At 54.6% G+C, this 15,230-nt stretch overlaps 4 protein-coding genes across 4 annotated transcripts; 3 read left to right on the top strand and 1 right to left on the bottom strand.

Moving 5' to 3' along the window:
- Nucleotides 1-53: 53 nt before the first annotated feature.
- ACET3X_003028 (uncharacterized protein) lies at nucleotides 54-2,442 on the bottom strand (the record flags this gene model as incomplete). The annotated part of the gene is made up of 2 exons (XM_069449836.1): nucleotides 54-1,246; nucleotides 1,302-2,442. The coding sequence occupies 2 exons, from the start codon at nucleotides 2,440-2,442 to the stop codon at nucleotides 54-56; spliced, it is 2,334 nt and encodes a 777-aa protein (XP_069309575.1).
- A 609-nt stretch (nucleotides 2,443-3,051) lies between these two features.
- ACET3X_003027 (uncharacterized protein) lies at nucleotides 3,052-5,817 on the top strand (the record flags this gene model as incomplete). The annotated part of the gene is made up of 2 exons (XM_069449835.1): nucleotides 3,052-4,459; nucleotides 4,508-5,817. 2 exons carry the CDS (start codon nucleotides 3,052-3,054, stop codon nucleotides 5,815-5,817), a joined length of 2,718 nt encoding a protein of 905 aa, XP_069309574.1.
- A 1,326-nt stretch (nucleotides 5,818-7,143) lies between these two features.
- ACET3X_003026 (uncharacterized protein) lies at nucleotides 7,144-8,068 on the top strand (the record flags this gene model as incomplete). Its single annotated transcript, XM_069449834.1, has 2 exons — nucleotides 7,144-7,836; nucleotides 7,889-8,068. The coding sequence occupies 2 exons, from the start codon at nucleotides 7,144-7,146 to the stop codon at nucleotides 8,066-8,068; spliced, it is 873 nt and encodes a 290-aa protein (XP_069309573.1).
- An 833-nt stretch (nucleotides 8,069-8,901) lies between these two features.
- Nucleotides 8,902-12,719, top strand: ACET3X_003025 (uncharacterized protein). The gene is made up of 3 exons (XM_069449833.1): nucleotides 8,902-9,127; nucleotides 9,175-10,956; nucleotides 11,004-12,719. Exons 1-3 carry the CDS (start codon nucleotides 8,932-8,934, stop codon nucleotides 12,569-12,571), a joined length of 3,546 nt encoding a protein of 1,181 aa, XP_069309572.1. The 5' UTR covers nucleotides 8,902-8,931; the 3' UTR covers nucleotides 12,572-12,719.
- The last annotated feature ends 2,511 nt before the right edge of the window (nucleotides 12,720-15,230 follow it).

Raw genomic sequence — 15,230 nt, 5'->3', positions numbered from 1 at the left:
AAGCTCCGGTGAATAGGTCTTCAGTCGTTGTGAACATTATGCATATCTACCGTCTATTCAAACCCTTCTCCCTTGGCATCTACCTCACCCTTCGGCCTCTCCAGAGCTGGACTTAGGGGCCCTGCCATATCAAGAGGCGGCACCTTGGCCCCAATCAAGCTCTTCCTGTGCGCCCGCGGGCTCTTGTCCAACGCCTCGGCCTCCTCTTCTACCTCTGGGCTCTGCATGCCCTCCTCATTGCCGTCGCCATGCTCACTGCCGTATCCCTGATTAGCCAACCTCAAGCCCATAATCTGCTGTCTCAACTGATCCACAAAGCGCTGCATATCCTCAAACGGCAGTCTGATCGCTCCGCCTTCCGAGTTCTCAGCCTGGGTGTTGTATAACCTGAGGGCAGTATCAAGGGCGCGTTCCGCTTGTTGTGATTTGTCCAGTCTGTACCAGTTCTCGCTTGCGAGAACAGCCCAGAGTGCCGCCTTTCTGCGTCTGCTGCCTAGCTTGTACATGCCTACGCCTGTCCGTACTGCGTAGCAGGCTGAGATGCGCTCGGTGATGAGGGCGTGACCTATCGCACCTACAAGACCTGTCTCGAGGATGCGGGTTGCCCAGCGTGCGGCATCGTCGGCAGCTGAGGAGCCGCGGAGGCGCAAGAGCTCGAAGCTGAGAGCGAGGGTGCGGAGAGCATAGTAAGGCGCTGCGCTACGTTGGCGGTCCGTGTAGGAATAGGATGCAGCTTCTATCCACGCATCAATGTTCTCCGCGCGGTTCTTGGATGACAATGGCGTGGGCGCCATGAGAGCGGACAAGGCTGCCATTTCAGCGGCACCAGCGTAATGTCGCCAGGCTTTGTCGTTCTGGAAGTCTGTTCTTAGAATATCGTACGTACTCAACGCCAGTTTCCAGTCACGCAGCATAAAGCAGTAATCTGCTAACCGTCGCATGATGGCCTCGGGGGCGTCCGGGCGGTAAAAGCCCTGCAAACTGTCATAGTTGGAGTTTCCTGATACAGTGGAGGAGGAGCCTGAGGTCCGGGAGCCACCAAATGGCGTCCAGCGCTTTGATAGAGACATGAAGCGGCCTGACAAGCCGCGACGACGGGACAGGATCTGCTCGTTCCAAGTAGAGACGCTGCGCTCCATGTTGGGTATTATAGACTGCGTGACTAGTTCACGGATGAAAGTGCGCAAGCTGCTGATGTCGGAATCGGGGAAGTAGGGCGTTGGATCTGTTATATCGTCTGTGGTTTCTTTTTGGATAGTCAGTACATGACATTCATATCACGTTGGTGCTGTGAGATGTACCTCTTCTTTGGATCTCGGCTAGCTCCTCCCCTGCAGACATCCATTCGCAGGTCGGCAACCGTACGCTATCGTCATCTGAAGCAATGCATTGCTGGCTCTTGAGTCGTAGCAGATGGCAATGCAGACCAAAGTGCCGTTTCATCGAATCAAAAGTTTGGTTAGATTTGGCGATATCTCCCGTCTCCTCATCGTGTATCAAAACATAATATCGTAAAAAGTCATTCTCTACCCATTGCGGGAAACGAAGATCGCCGTCGTGCTGCCGGTTGTAGAGTCTTCGCAGTTCCTCTATAGGGTGCGGGTTCCGTGACGAGATGGCTATTATGCCGGCCACGGGATGGGAAAATGTCTCGTGAGGCACTACCGGTAGCCCTGATAGTAGGCGTCGGAGGTAGAGGGTATGGAATGGTGAGGCGGTGCCGTCTGTTTGGGTGGCTGTTGCGTCGCCCCTGTTCATGTAGTCGGACACGGGAGATTGTCTGTTGAACTCGGAGTACTGCAGGTGTCGGTCGACGAGTTCTTCGATTTGTGAGACATCGCCTCCTGCCCGTCGTGGTCGCCGTGTGGAGCTCGACGATGTCCGCTGGCCACCCGTGTCGACACGCAAATCTGGGTATGCATCGTCTACGCCGATGAAGCGCACCCCAAAATCCTCCCAGCTCTTGCTCGCACCATTGCTATCTCGTATGGTGACCTTGCCGGGGACCGACTCGCCGAATGGCCGCAGCAGTTGCAGCAGCCCGCCTTCGAGCCCCTTTGCCCGTATCAGCTCCTCCGTCTGGGCGTCGGCCAAGACAGCGACACATGGCACAAACGCCTGTTGTATGAGGGTGCGGTACTCGTCCGATACGCCCGACGGCAGACTGTTCGGCGTGCCTGTCCCACTCAGCCTCGATCCCGGCGAGAACACTGAGCCCTGTACCGTGCTCTGCGTGGGGGTTGCAGTGCCCGAGTTGGGTCGCGAAGTGGATATGCTGGTGGTCGACTCAAACAGCTTGGAGAGGCTTGGGTTGGAGCGGCGGTAGGGGAGACTGGCGAGAGACGAGGCCGGCGATGCGCGCTGTCTGGGGAGTATCATCGACGCCTCGGGATCGGCTGGGTACTTTGGGGGTTTCGGCGTGGCATCTTGAGACGGCGTCATGAGAGGCTAGGGCGATGCGCCCGCGGGGTTCTGGATGCGCGCGGAAGTTCTGAGGCAGTCGGCATGTATCCGGATTGTCGTGTGCTGGACTGGGCGGCAGTGAGACTTTCCCTTCACCAGCTGGCCGTTTGGAGCTGCGCGAGTGTGACGACGTGGGATGGTGCATCGTTGCAGTTGCGGCCGCTGCGCTTTGTGACTGGACGAAATGCGGCATCTCCATCAAACACCCAACTGTCCCTCATCACGTCACATGTGCCCGCAGACATAGCAAACTAACTCTCTCCGACTTTCTCGTCTGTCTTTACTGCCATCTGCGCGAGAGGGGCCGACACATTGCAGCACTCGTCCTGACTCACATGCATCTTGGTGATGAGGCGTGCCTCAATCTGTTCACCGCGCACATTTTCACTACTGTACAAACGTGACTTCCCTGCCCCAACACCTCGCCCACTTCTGCGTTACGCCCAAGTTTCCACGACTTTCTCTACTCTTACCCTGCAACCACCTCGCATGTCAAGGACGAGCTCGCCATCCGAACCACAACAACCAAGCCCCAAACGGCGCAAAATTGACCGGCCCTCACCCCAGTTCCTTCACCCCTACGGAACCATGGCGTCAACAGAAAATGCCGGCTCATCTCAGTTGGAGCTTACCGAGGTTGAATCTAGACTCAGGCAGCTTCTGCTGGACGTGGCTGCTTACATCGACCAAGCACCCTCAAGCGAGGATGTCACCGGAGTACAGGTTCCAGAAGAGCTAGTCAAGGAGAAGATTGTGCTGCGTTGGACTGGAGGCTGGGTGCGGGATAAGCTTCTCAAGGTCGGCAGCCATGATATCGACGTTGCCATCAACAAGATGACTGGCGAGCATTTCGGCTTGAAGATGCAAGAGTACCTTGAGATCCCGGGCAACGCTGAAAAGCATGGCCTTGTCGAGAAAGACGATGGCCTTAGTCCACGCGACAAGACGAAGAAAATCGCGCCAGGCCTGCACAAGATCGAGGCGAACCCTGAAAAGTCAAAGAACCTCGAGACTGCCACGACCAAGATCATGGGCATTGATTTGGACCTCGTCAATCTCAGGAAAGAGACTTACAACGAGGTCTCTCGTAACCCAGAAATGGAGTTTGGCACAGCAGAAGAGGACGCTATGCGTCGCGATGCTACTGTCAACGCCATGTTCTACAATCTCCACACGTGCCAAGTCGAAGACTTTACTGGACGGGGACATGCAGACATGGCTGCCAAGATCATCCGCACTCCACTCGAGCCATATCAGACCTTTAAGGATGATCCACTCCGGGTGCTGCGTCTGATCCGCTTCGCTAGCCGACTCGACTACACGATTGAGCCAGAGACAGCAAAGGCCATGGGCAATGCAGAGATACAAGAGGTGTTGAAGATCAAGATCAGTCGTGAGCGAGTCGGTATAGAGCTCGAGAAGATGCTGAGGGGTCCCCGACCCCGTATGGCTCTAGAGCTCATCCATCGTTTTGGCCTCTACAGGACTGTCTTTACAGATCCTACCCGCGAGCTACCTTCTGACCCGGAAACAGCGTACTTCAAGCCGGCGTACGATTTTACTGAGTCGGCTGTCGTGAAGAACGCTGATGTGCCTACTACTATTTCAGACACTCTACTGAGAAACGAGGACGAGAAGTATCTGGCGTGGATTTGTGCAACCATGATGCCTTGGGTCGACGCGCCAACAGTACCTCACCAGAAGCCGTTACAGCGACCCTACTTTGCTGCCTATCTGGTGGCTCGGGAAGGTTTCAAAGCGCCAAACAAGATCTGCGACGTCATTGCTTCTTCTATGAGCAACAGCGAAGAGATCCGCGGCGTCGTCGCTCAATGCGCCAAAGGCCTTCGGAGACCAGACACGATCAACCCAACAAACGATGCGACTGCTAGAGACACCTTGGGCATGGCTATCCGTCGTTGGGGTTCGACATGGAGGACGCAAGTCTTCTTCAATCTTGTCTACGAGATTGTGCTCGGACGAGTGTCAAGGGATGGTAGGTGCTTGCCAATCTATTGGACCGAATGCTGCTAACAATCTAAAGATCTCCTTTGCTCATATGAAAGCTTCCTCGGCCGCATTATCGAGCTCAAACTTCTCGACGTCGACACCTTCAGACCCCTTCTCAAGGGCACAGACCTTGCTAAAGCGCTCGGTACCAAGCCCGGCCCTTGGATGAAGGATGCGCTCGACGTAGTCATGGCCTGGCAGCTACGCAACCCCAATGTCACCGACCCTACTGAAGCCATCGAGGCAGTAAAGGTTTCCAGGGCTGAAAAAACTGATAGTGAGCTTCCCCTTCGCCTGGCATCACACTTTCTTCAGCTTACCATCCCACCTCTCTTTCCGCAGAATAAGCCTACGTCGAATGCGCTAGAAGCCTCGCGGCAACTGGCCCCTTGGAAAGACACTGCAAATCGGTATGCCTTGGACTTGCTGGAATGGACAATAAGCGCGCTGGACCCGAAGACAATAGAAGCAAAATGGTACCTGCTGATGCCCCCAATACTGAAGATGATCGATGATGTTGCAGTGGAGTGGAAAGCGCGGGGCTGCCACATGCTCGGCCTGTTACTTGGGAATCTACATCAAACGGTCGTGGCGGACGATGCGAAGAAGTCAATGGCCAGGCAGGGTTCTGCAAACTTCCTGCAGCGCACTGGGTACCACAACATCTTCGCTGAGGCTCTGCTACCCATGTTCACATACATCCCTTCTATTACACCGGAAGCCGAGTCTGTCACAATCTTCAAAGAGGTGTTTCCCACTGTGACTTTGCTCGCTCAGTTCCTTCCGGCAGACACCAGTAAAGGGGATTCTCGGGAGCGTTTCTTGGATAAGATCCTTCGTGAAGGAGTCCTCTCCCCTCTAGCGCACTTTCTTACGCCGTCATCGTACGCAGGGTTGGCCACATTGATCATGTCACACGTTCCTGATTTACTAGGGCTCATGGGCATTGGTACAGTCAAACACCTCCCCGACCTTGTACCCCTGCTCTCAGTCATATTGCAGGAGCCGTTGGAGCTTAGTCACAAGCCGCTCCTTCTCTCGACATTGAAGGCGTTGCAGAGCGTACTACTGAATGCATGGCCAAGAATACCTGCCCATAGAGGAACAGTCATGATGGGGCTGTGTCTGCTCTGGAGCAGATGCATAGAGCGTCAGAAGATGATAGACGACGAAGATATCAAGCATGTGACGTCCGAAGTGCAGGAATCAGTGGCTATGCTTGACGCTATCATGCAGGCCACCGAGACGGATGGACTTGATAAGGTGTGGGAGAATGAAAAGCAGGGCGTAGTGCAGGCATCGCCTGGATTCGAGGAGCTGTTCGAGCAGTGTGTGACCAAGTGAGCCTCTCACAGACTCCATCATTGATAAAAAGTAGAAACTTGCCAGTAGGAAGAAGTTTGCGTCTTTTCGTATCCAAGGCATATGGAGTTAGCGTATCAAGGCCAGCAATTTGTTCCGTGTGATGATCAAGTTCTTCACACCCTTGCCTGAAGAACGTGGGTTCGTGCATAGTGACGACAGAACCACATGGGTACAGGCTAGGGTGTCGGAAACAGGAAGCTATCCTGTCCTCGGAAGAGGATGCCGTCCAACGGCCACTTTATCACAGGCAGTCGCGAATAGTTGCGTGAGCAGACAACGTCAAGTCTGCCTGTGTTGCCGAGGGGTCCGTGGCTGTGCGGGGCCACAGCTTGGCGTGTAATCGGTGTTTACACAGCCCAGATGTCAAGTCGAATACGAACTCGGGGCCAAACTACTGCAGCAGTGCAGTGTAGACAGAGGCCACACATTCAAGTCCAGCGGACGGATGACTGCCTGTAGCTGTACTGTAGACGATATTTCTCCATGTGGTTCCTGGGCGCTGGCAGCTGGAGTCAATAGCGGGCCGCATACCCCTGTGGGCAACAAGGATGCCATTGGACGCCTTTTTGCGCCGAACGCGCGTCTTACGCTCAATAAAACGATGCTAGGATGCTACAAAATGTAGGATACCAGCGTGATGCATAGACATGGTAGAGGTGTTGCTTGGCGGTCCGGGTGAGCCGTTGCCGTTTGCATGTCGGAAAGGGTAAGACGAGGGGAGTGGTGTGAGAACGCGAAGAATGGTCGATGAGGCGCAAACAGTATGACGAAGATGGATTCTGGAGGCGCGGGTGAAACGCGGGGCCAATAGGGAAGGCGCAATCTGGCTATTCCGGGCGCCATTTCGCTAGTGCAGGTCGCGCTTTCCTCGAGTGTCTGCCTGAGCAACTCGACAATGCGCCGTGGGAAGCAGATGCAGGCCTGCAGAGTAGTTGTGGGCAAGCGAGTAGCCGGATGAGTAGATGCAGACAAGATGCGTGCCATTGCATACTCTGTACTAGTCGAGCGCGTCTGGCGCATGCAGAGTCTCGACGTAAAGTCGATCGGCAGAGCTCAACAAGCGTGGCCGGGACTCAGCCTCGTCAAGGTTGCTTGGGGCTAGGGGTTGTTATGTCACTCACGGCCATTTCTTCCTGCCGCGTCCACCACACCTCGTCCTGCTCCGACACACACATGTCCTCTGCGCCCGTCGCGACTGTCTCTCTCTCTATACCGTTGCGGCAAATCTCGACGCACCCCCATTAGCAGCTCGAGGGGTGCGCGACGCCCAGCTGCCACGCCTGTGCCGACACCTCTCCCAAGATCATGGCCAGAGCTTACTTCGCGCCAAAGCACTGCACATCCACGACGACGACGACTTCTTGTCTTAGCTCTGCCCAGACTTGCACTATTACCACTACCGGACCCTCGCCGCCCTCGCCTCCCCCGCCAACTCCATACAACCTCTTGCGACTCGTCGGCTCTCTCTCGTCCTACAAGGCCGCCGACTACGCCGACTTCAAGTCGACCAGGCTGCCAATGCCTCTCGAGCTCGCCATCTCGTCGCGAGCGCATTGGCTCAGTCGAGTCCGGTCATGTCTTCGCCTACTCATCATCGTCCTCAGCGGCGCCGTCGTCTGCATGCTCATGCACACGTTTGAAATCTACCGCGGGAACCGCTACATCGACCTGCGCAAAGGCGAGCTACCCATGGTCTGGCCTGCCCACACCAATCTCGCGCCTTCTATCATTCTGTTTGCCATTGCCGCCGGTAACTTCCTCGCCTCGGTCGCCATCCTCACCCTCTCCTTCAAGCGCTCCTTCCGCCGACCGTTTCGCTCACGGGATGTCTACCGCATCGTCGCGGGAAGCTTCGGAGTCATCATGTGGATTGCCGCATTGGTCGTCTTCAACCTGTTGAACAAGGCTAGCAAGGCCAGCTTGGGAAGGTATTCGTGCACCAACGCCAACGTCTTGACCAATGGACGGTACCAGTACCGCGCTGTCTGCGAAGAGCAGGCAAGTCATATCCACGTCCTCCAACTACAACAACCACTAACACACTAGACAGGGCGTCGCATTCTACACTGCTATCGGTGCAGCCTCCGCAGAGCTCATTACACTCATCACCCTTGCCATCTCAGCCCTCCTCTCCGTCAAGAACCAGGATCCTCCACCAACAATAAAAATCCGCGAGAAGAATAACTCGATAAGTTCGGGCTCGAAATATCACAAGCCTTTAAAGCGATAGTACAGAAAAAAAACGCAGAAAACATTCTTCCAAATCACCCAACCACCGTCCCTGTTTTCGCTGCTGTTTCCTTTAACATCTTTTTTTTTATTTATTTCCTTTTCACGTCGCTACATGATACCCTGTTCTCCATTTGAACACACTCTGGATCTGCTCGTTTGGCGGCAACCTACCATTAAAACTTTCTACGGCGTTTTACATCTGGGTCATACTCGTTGCGCGGGACTTTGGGCCGAAGTCACGACTCATCTTCGAGCCCTGAATCATCTGCATGGTATCGCGGCATTGCGGCATATTCGGCGTCTTTGTCATTTGCTCTCCTTTTGTATATCATGCATCTTTGTTGCTGTTGTTCCCACGCTATCATGAAGAAGTTCTTGGGACTATCCCGCCACCATTAGAGGAAACATGTTGAGCTCTTCCAGATTTACAATCGCATCTTGGTCGTTGTCATCCTAGGATATTGTAATTGGAAAGATGGCAGAAAGATTCGCTTCGGGATAGATAGGTAATACATCACATCACATCGCATATCGAACATTCGAAAGAATCATGGAGGATTGGTGTAACGGTTTCGCTATATATGCTCGCTTGCTACGGTGATGAAGTCTAGTGACGTCCAGGTCAGATTATTGCGACAGAAGCTTCGGTGCTGAAGTATTCTAAAATGATACGGACCAATAGGAGGTATTGACCAAGGCTGCAATGAAATGGCGAGACGTCAAATGCGGAGTTATGGCTGACGTTGGCCGATTGGAGCACGCATGGACCCCCGGCTAGCGCGTTAATCCTTGCATGCTTTCCGCGAGAACTTCCAGAACTTTTTGAGAGTTGTGATTGTTAGTTGCGACGGAACATGCGAGATGGGGAAAAGAACGGCTTTCGATGCCAACACAAAGAGCGCGCATTCTGACCGCGACTCCAAGCGCCAAAGAGTCGACCACACAGGAGAGCGCAATTCGCCACGACCGAATGGCAGCGCCGGGGAAATCACGTCTGCGCGCGACTTGCAAAATGCTCTCTTCTTCGACCAAAGCTCTTCGGGCGACTTTCGAAGTGGTAGGCACTACCAGATTATACAGACGACCTGAAGCTGACATGAAAAGGCCTGAGTTTGTTCAAGCGCTTCCTCGACTCTATCCTCTATCCGACCGACGAGGACGACCTGCCCCGCAAACGAGCCATACTTCGCGAGTACCTCGACACACAGAAAGGAAGAGGACGGGATGAACAAGACAAGTTGTTTCTTCAGAACCTCATCCAGGGGTGGGACCACGCTGTTGAAACCAACCACAGTGCTATAGTCTCGCAGGTAACCGCTGTGCTCGCGCTCCTGTTCAAGGTCTTTGCCAGCCATGGTGATTTCCTCGAGTACGGCACACTTCTTGCCAAAACACTCCTGCAGCCATCCGTCGCTCGCCGTTTCGTCCGAAGCACCTCAGCAGCACCCAAGGAAGAAAATGTCATCGCGCCGGCATTGCGACTGCTCACCGAGCTTGTACGCTTCAATGAAGGTGCCCATGCGCGGGCTGTCTACGCGAAGAGAGATTTTACGCTTGAGCCCAAGATACTTGGGAGAAACATCAATCTCGGAAGAGAGCAGTCGGCGGCCGACCATGTCAAGAAGCCAAGCATTCGCACAACTGCCATCAGGTATCTGCTGATGCACCTGAGGTACCAGGACGAGCGGGCAAAGAGCGAAATCTTATCAAACACCAACGTCGTTCGTGCTGTCTTCGATCATATCCGCGCCGACCCACCTTTCCTCATCTACGAGATACTCGATGTGTTCAAGAGCCATGTTTTCCAGGACAAGGCTATCGCGAGACACACAAAGAGCAGGATCCTGAACGGAAAGGCACTTTCCCGCATAGCTAGTCTGTACAGCTACGAGGTGGAGGAAGGCTCGCTCTCGGAAGGACAAAAGGCACCTGATCAGCTTGCGCATGATTTCCTTCGCCTAGTCTGTACAGATCCTGCCTATGGTGTTATGCTGCCTACACAAGGCTTCTATCCATCCACCTTTGATGACGACGAGGGCGAACAAGACGATGCCGCTGATTACGGCAATGACCTGGGCCTCGAGTCAATTGACGACTACAGCAAGGCCCCTAAAGTGCGGAACATCATTCTGTCAGAGTTTATCCAGAGTCAAAGACCATACGCGAATACCCTCCACCAAGAGCTTGTTGTTGATATCTTCCGAGCTTGTCCTGAATTGGTCGCAGATTACTTCATCAAGCGACGCGACTTTAGCTACGATCCCAAGCTCACCTCGACATGGATAGGATACTCTGCTTTCTTGTATCAAGCTATCCAGCTCCCTGTGCCCAAATACTTTGGTGCGAAGAGAAGCTTCCGCGACCACCCACCTCCAGTACCCGTGCTGATGAACAGCATTTTGCCACAACCGCTAAACCAGCAAGTTCTCACCAAATGCCTCAACCACAACTCCGACCTGATTCAGCTATTCGCTATCCGTGTCCTGATAGTAGCGCTTCAGAAGCTACAGGCCGTTCTTAGAGAGCTCAACGATGCCAGTGCCGCCAGATCTTCCAAGCAATGGAGCCAAGCAGCTAAGCGTCTGATCTCGGAAGTCAGTCGGCGTTGTCCACCCATCCGCACTGTCTTCTTGGCGCTCAAGAAGCCAGGTCTAAAGGACATGAAGCGAGAGTCAATTACCAGGTTATTGCGGCTTTACTACGAAGCTACACCCCAAGTTGCGCTACAAGAGAAGTTCGACGTATCGGTACCGCTATGCAATGCGTTAGTGGAGGCGGACAAGCCTACAGCGTCGCCTGAAGATAAGGTCTTCCGTGTCATGGAGCTCGAGCACTGGATACAGATGGCAAAGCTTTCACCTGCTATGAGATGGTGGCAAAAGCAGAGTAAGTCTCCTTCTGAGCTACAGTAGTTCCACCACTAATCCAAGCAGAATCGCTGCAGTACTCGCCGTTTGTGACGCTTCTTAAGCTGCTGGTAACATCGAAAGAGAGCGAGTTGTACACAGGCATCAAGTCGCTGTTGAGCGACATCCTGCACGATCAGGAAATGCTGCAGACGAAGACTTCGCCCGATGCGCTCGACGCTCTTATTGCGAGCTTGGGGTCGACATCTGGATCAGTTGCACCGTCCGGCGACGTCCTGGATTTCCTAGATGACTGCTGCGCGCGGTTCACCAAAGTACCCATCAAGTACTTCGATGACCTAGATACCATGTGTAAACGCGCCGGGCAATCTACAAGCAGCCTTGGCCCCTTCAGCACACTGCTGATGACGTTGGTGGAACAGTGGCCATTCAAGGGTGGGGAGGCATCAGTCAGCACTGTGGGAGATGCAATCGCGCAATGGCTATCGAGACTGCTATATCTCCTCAAGTTGATCGGCGAAGATGAGACGCAACTAGAGCATGTACGCAATGCTTTGGTAGAGTCTGCAAGAACGGCATACAAAGAAGTCCTGAAGGATGCGTTCCTGTGGAAGATGGGCAAGGAAAGAGCCAAGGAGGCCTTGAAGCTGGCAACCGGAGCAGACTTCAGTGGCTCAGAGAGATCCTCGTCATCGCCGGTCCCTAGGCCCACGGAAGAGACTGAGCAGCAAGGCAAGCTGAGATCTGCTATCGACCTTGAGGCGCCGCCTGTGGAAGATGAAAAGCATGCTGGACTCACACGTTGGAGGAAGAAAGAGCTTGGCGAAGCTCTTGATGATGGAGACATTGGGGAACTACTATTATGTCTCTGCTCCGAACACAGGGAAATCCGCATACAAGCCATCAACAACATTCGACAACTCACTGCGACAATACAATCCAGCAGTCGTCATGTCCCCACAAAGGACGATGCAGCAGCAGGACAACAAGGAAGCAATATAGACCCGGACCTTCAGCAGGTTTATCTCCTCCTTGGCGAGCTCCTAGAATCGGTAGATCAGACTGGTGCCGAAGCTTTCCCGTACGTTGGCGGCGTACTGGCCGCTCGTTGTGCGAGTATCGTGGCGGATCCCACGCACTCTCTCTTTAGCACAGTGAACAAATTCCTTACCACGGCCCCAGCCTGGGATGTCAGCTCCCTGCTACGCTTTTTCTGGCATCGCATCGTTGCCAGTCAACCTGACGACGATACAACGTATCACAAGGAAGTGGACTGGTACTTTGACTACCTCATGGACAGCCTGCGGACGCCTGCAGACATGGAATTGTTCCGGCGGAGCAACATATTCGAGCAGATGCTAACTCATTACGGATCACGATCGTGCCCAGCTTCAGCAAAGGACAAGATTGTGAGGCTGCTGCTGCGAGCAACACATGTAGGAGGCAGTACGACGCTCATCACAAGGTGTGGGCTTATCCCATGGATTCAGATGATGCTTGATGGCTATGATCCGCGACATCGTGCTTTAAAGACACTGGCAGGACGTGTCTACGAAACGTGCGACCGAGAGAAGGTAGCTGTGTGGAGCAGCGACAGCCTCGGACAGACGATGGCCTCGCTTGCGAAGGCCTGAAGTTTTTAATCTTAGTGCGCATCTTTGCGCCATACGAGGCGTTTGGGGAACCGATTTGAGAGCATTGCAGCGTATTTTCTCCGTTCACACAGGGCGTTGTTTGCGACCTCCTCATCTCGGTGTCATGCATAGTTTCCTCTGTGGCGCGATTGCTTAGCAAAAAGTCAAGGCAGTCATGGTCACGCGAGATGGTCTGATGTTCACATGCGTGCCGTAATTTGATCATGATGAAAGTGAAGTCGTGTCTGCCTGGTTAGAGTGCACGCCGTGGGCGCATGTAGCGGGAACCCAATATGACGCACCTCGTCGTTCCCGCAGCATTGCTTGGCGCGTGTCTCCAGGGCTGGCTCTCTCTCAAAGACCCGCACCACTCGCGACCTGGGACACAAAACCACAACAAACACGTGCGCTATCAACTCACACGCCCGCTACTTAAACCAAAGTAACCCAAACCCGCCCGACACTTTTGCCTGCTGAAAACACTGCCCGGCCGCAAAGACGTGAGCTCGCAATTGTTCCTTCTCCGCTTTCCGTCGCCGCTACAGCAGCAGGGGTGCGCTACTCCCCTACCACGTTGCATCCCACCTCGAGCTCCTTCACCTCGCTCAGCAAGCTGCGACACGCACACGCCTCGAACCAGACCTGTACTGCAATCGCTCACCGTCAGCCCATCGCCAACGTCCATTTGTATCGCATTCTTCGCCCACATCCCATTCTCAGTCTTGAAAAAGGGTTGCAGAGCGGGCATTGTTCAATTGCAAGCGAGGCCGGCGATTCACCACCCAGCTGTCTCGGGACAGTCTCCTCACCCATCATCACTCACTACACATCATACAACATACATACCAGCTCGTCTCTCGACGCTGAAGACAGCAGACTTAACCTACCCTGCAACTACCCGCACATTCGCGCTGCGCTAAGCTCGCGAGAATGCGGGGGCCTACCTATTCGGAGGCTGAACTGTTGGCTCTGAAGGAGTCTCCATTGGTCAAGAAGCCTGATGGACTGCCTTCAATCTCACAATGGATGGACGTGCCTGCCGACCAGAACACCAACAATGGCCACGCCAACAACAACAACAACAACGGCACTATGCGTCGTACTCGGGGCGCTCGAGACGGAGAAGGGGCCACGCCAAATGAGCAGCGGCCGCTGATCAACCCCATGGGCCAGTTCGGTCGGCGTCAGAGCATGCGTAAGTCTTCTGATGTTCAGGGCATCAAGGCCGCTATTAACGCGCTTTTTGTAGAACCTGGCGAAGAAACGGTGCTCGGTCCGCCAAAGTTAGCCTTCTTGTCAGCACGCACGCCGGCCAAGGGGACGGGCGACGCAAAGGAACGCACAGGTTTCACTTCTACCGACGGAGACACTGTTGGCGACCGTTTCCCAAAGAACGATCGGTGGACGCGGGACCGCGAAACAGACCGGAACCGAGACAAGGGCTACACCAACGGTCGTCGCGTTCCCCGAGAGGACGGCGAGGGCTGGACAAACGTCAAGGGACGCAAGAGTCTCGGCCAGGAGGACTTTGAGCGTTTCCACCGCAACGGCGACCGAAATCGCGACAAGCATGAGGGTGACCCTGAGTTGGATGTAGCCCCTCGCCGTGGCAATCGCGAGCGCAACGAACCGCGCTGGGGTCGCCGTGATGACAAGGATGAGGGTGTCAAGACTGGTGTACAGGGCGGCTGGCGTGAACGCGACCGAGACCGGGAAAGGGACAACGGCCGTGAGTGGAACAGGGGCGGTAATCGTGCAGGCGGAGAAGAAGACCCAGAATGGATGGACACCAAGGTCGAGAAAAAGGAGTTCAAGCCGCGAACACAAGAAGATTTCCAGCGCTGGAAGGAGCAGATGAGGGCCAAGGACACGCCAGCTGGCGAGAAGGAGGAATCGAGAGAGGCGCCACCGGAGATATCTACAGCCGTATCCATCACTGCTCCGCCCATGCTAACGGCACCTCTGCATGCGTCTTCTGGAGCGGAGCCTACACAGGGCATTCTCTTCGGAAACTGGGGCAGAGACAAGTCAGCGGATATCCCACCAGCAGAGACCGTCTCGGCGAAACCTAAGCCTGACAAGAAATCGAGGTTCATGACAATGTTTGCAAAACCAGAAGAGCAAGCAGCACCAGGCCAAGGTCCAGCTCCGGCACCTGCATCCCCAGCACCAGCCATGGAGGCAAACGCCGATAAAGAGGGTTTCCAGCGCATTCTCCAGATGCTTGGTCAAGTCAGTACGGGCCCGTCCCCAGGACCCCAGCCTCCAACAACCATGCCCACGCCGACAAATGGTATGAGGCATGGGGGAGGTATCTCTTTGGACTTCCATCAGCAATCGCCGCCGCCGGACCCGCAACATGGTAGACCACCGCCAAGGACCCTCGAACAGCAGAGTATATTGGAGAACATCCTGGCTCCACGTGCTGGTCCACCCGAGTCTCGGCCGCCACAGCAATCGCGCTTCAGCAGCATGTCGCCTGAGAATGCAATGTCTGATCAATTCAGGCCTCCACGCCCCGATTCTAGTCATCCAGACGATCACTTTCCCCATCAGCCCCCGCCGCAACGCAACGGCCCTCAAGACGCAAACCTCGCGGCTCTGCTGAATAGTCGCGCACGCGAGGAATCACAGCGTGATCAAGCAACAAAGCAGCGTG

This window comes from Alternaria dauci, chromosome 2 (assembly GCF_042100115.1).
Source record: "Alternaria dauci strain A2016 chromosome 2, whole genome shotgun sequence".
NCBI lineage: Eukaryota > Fungi > Ascomycota > Dothideomycetes > Pleosporales > Pleosporaceae > Alternaria > Alternaria dauci.
This window is presented reverse-complemented; position numbering and strand designations above follow the sequence as displayed.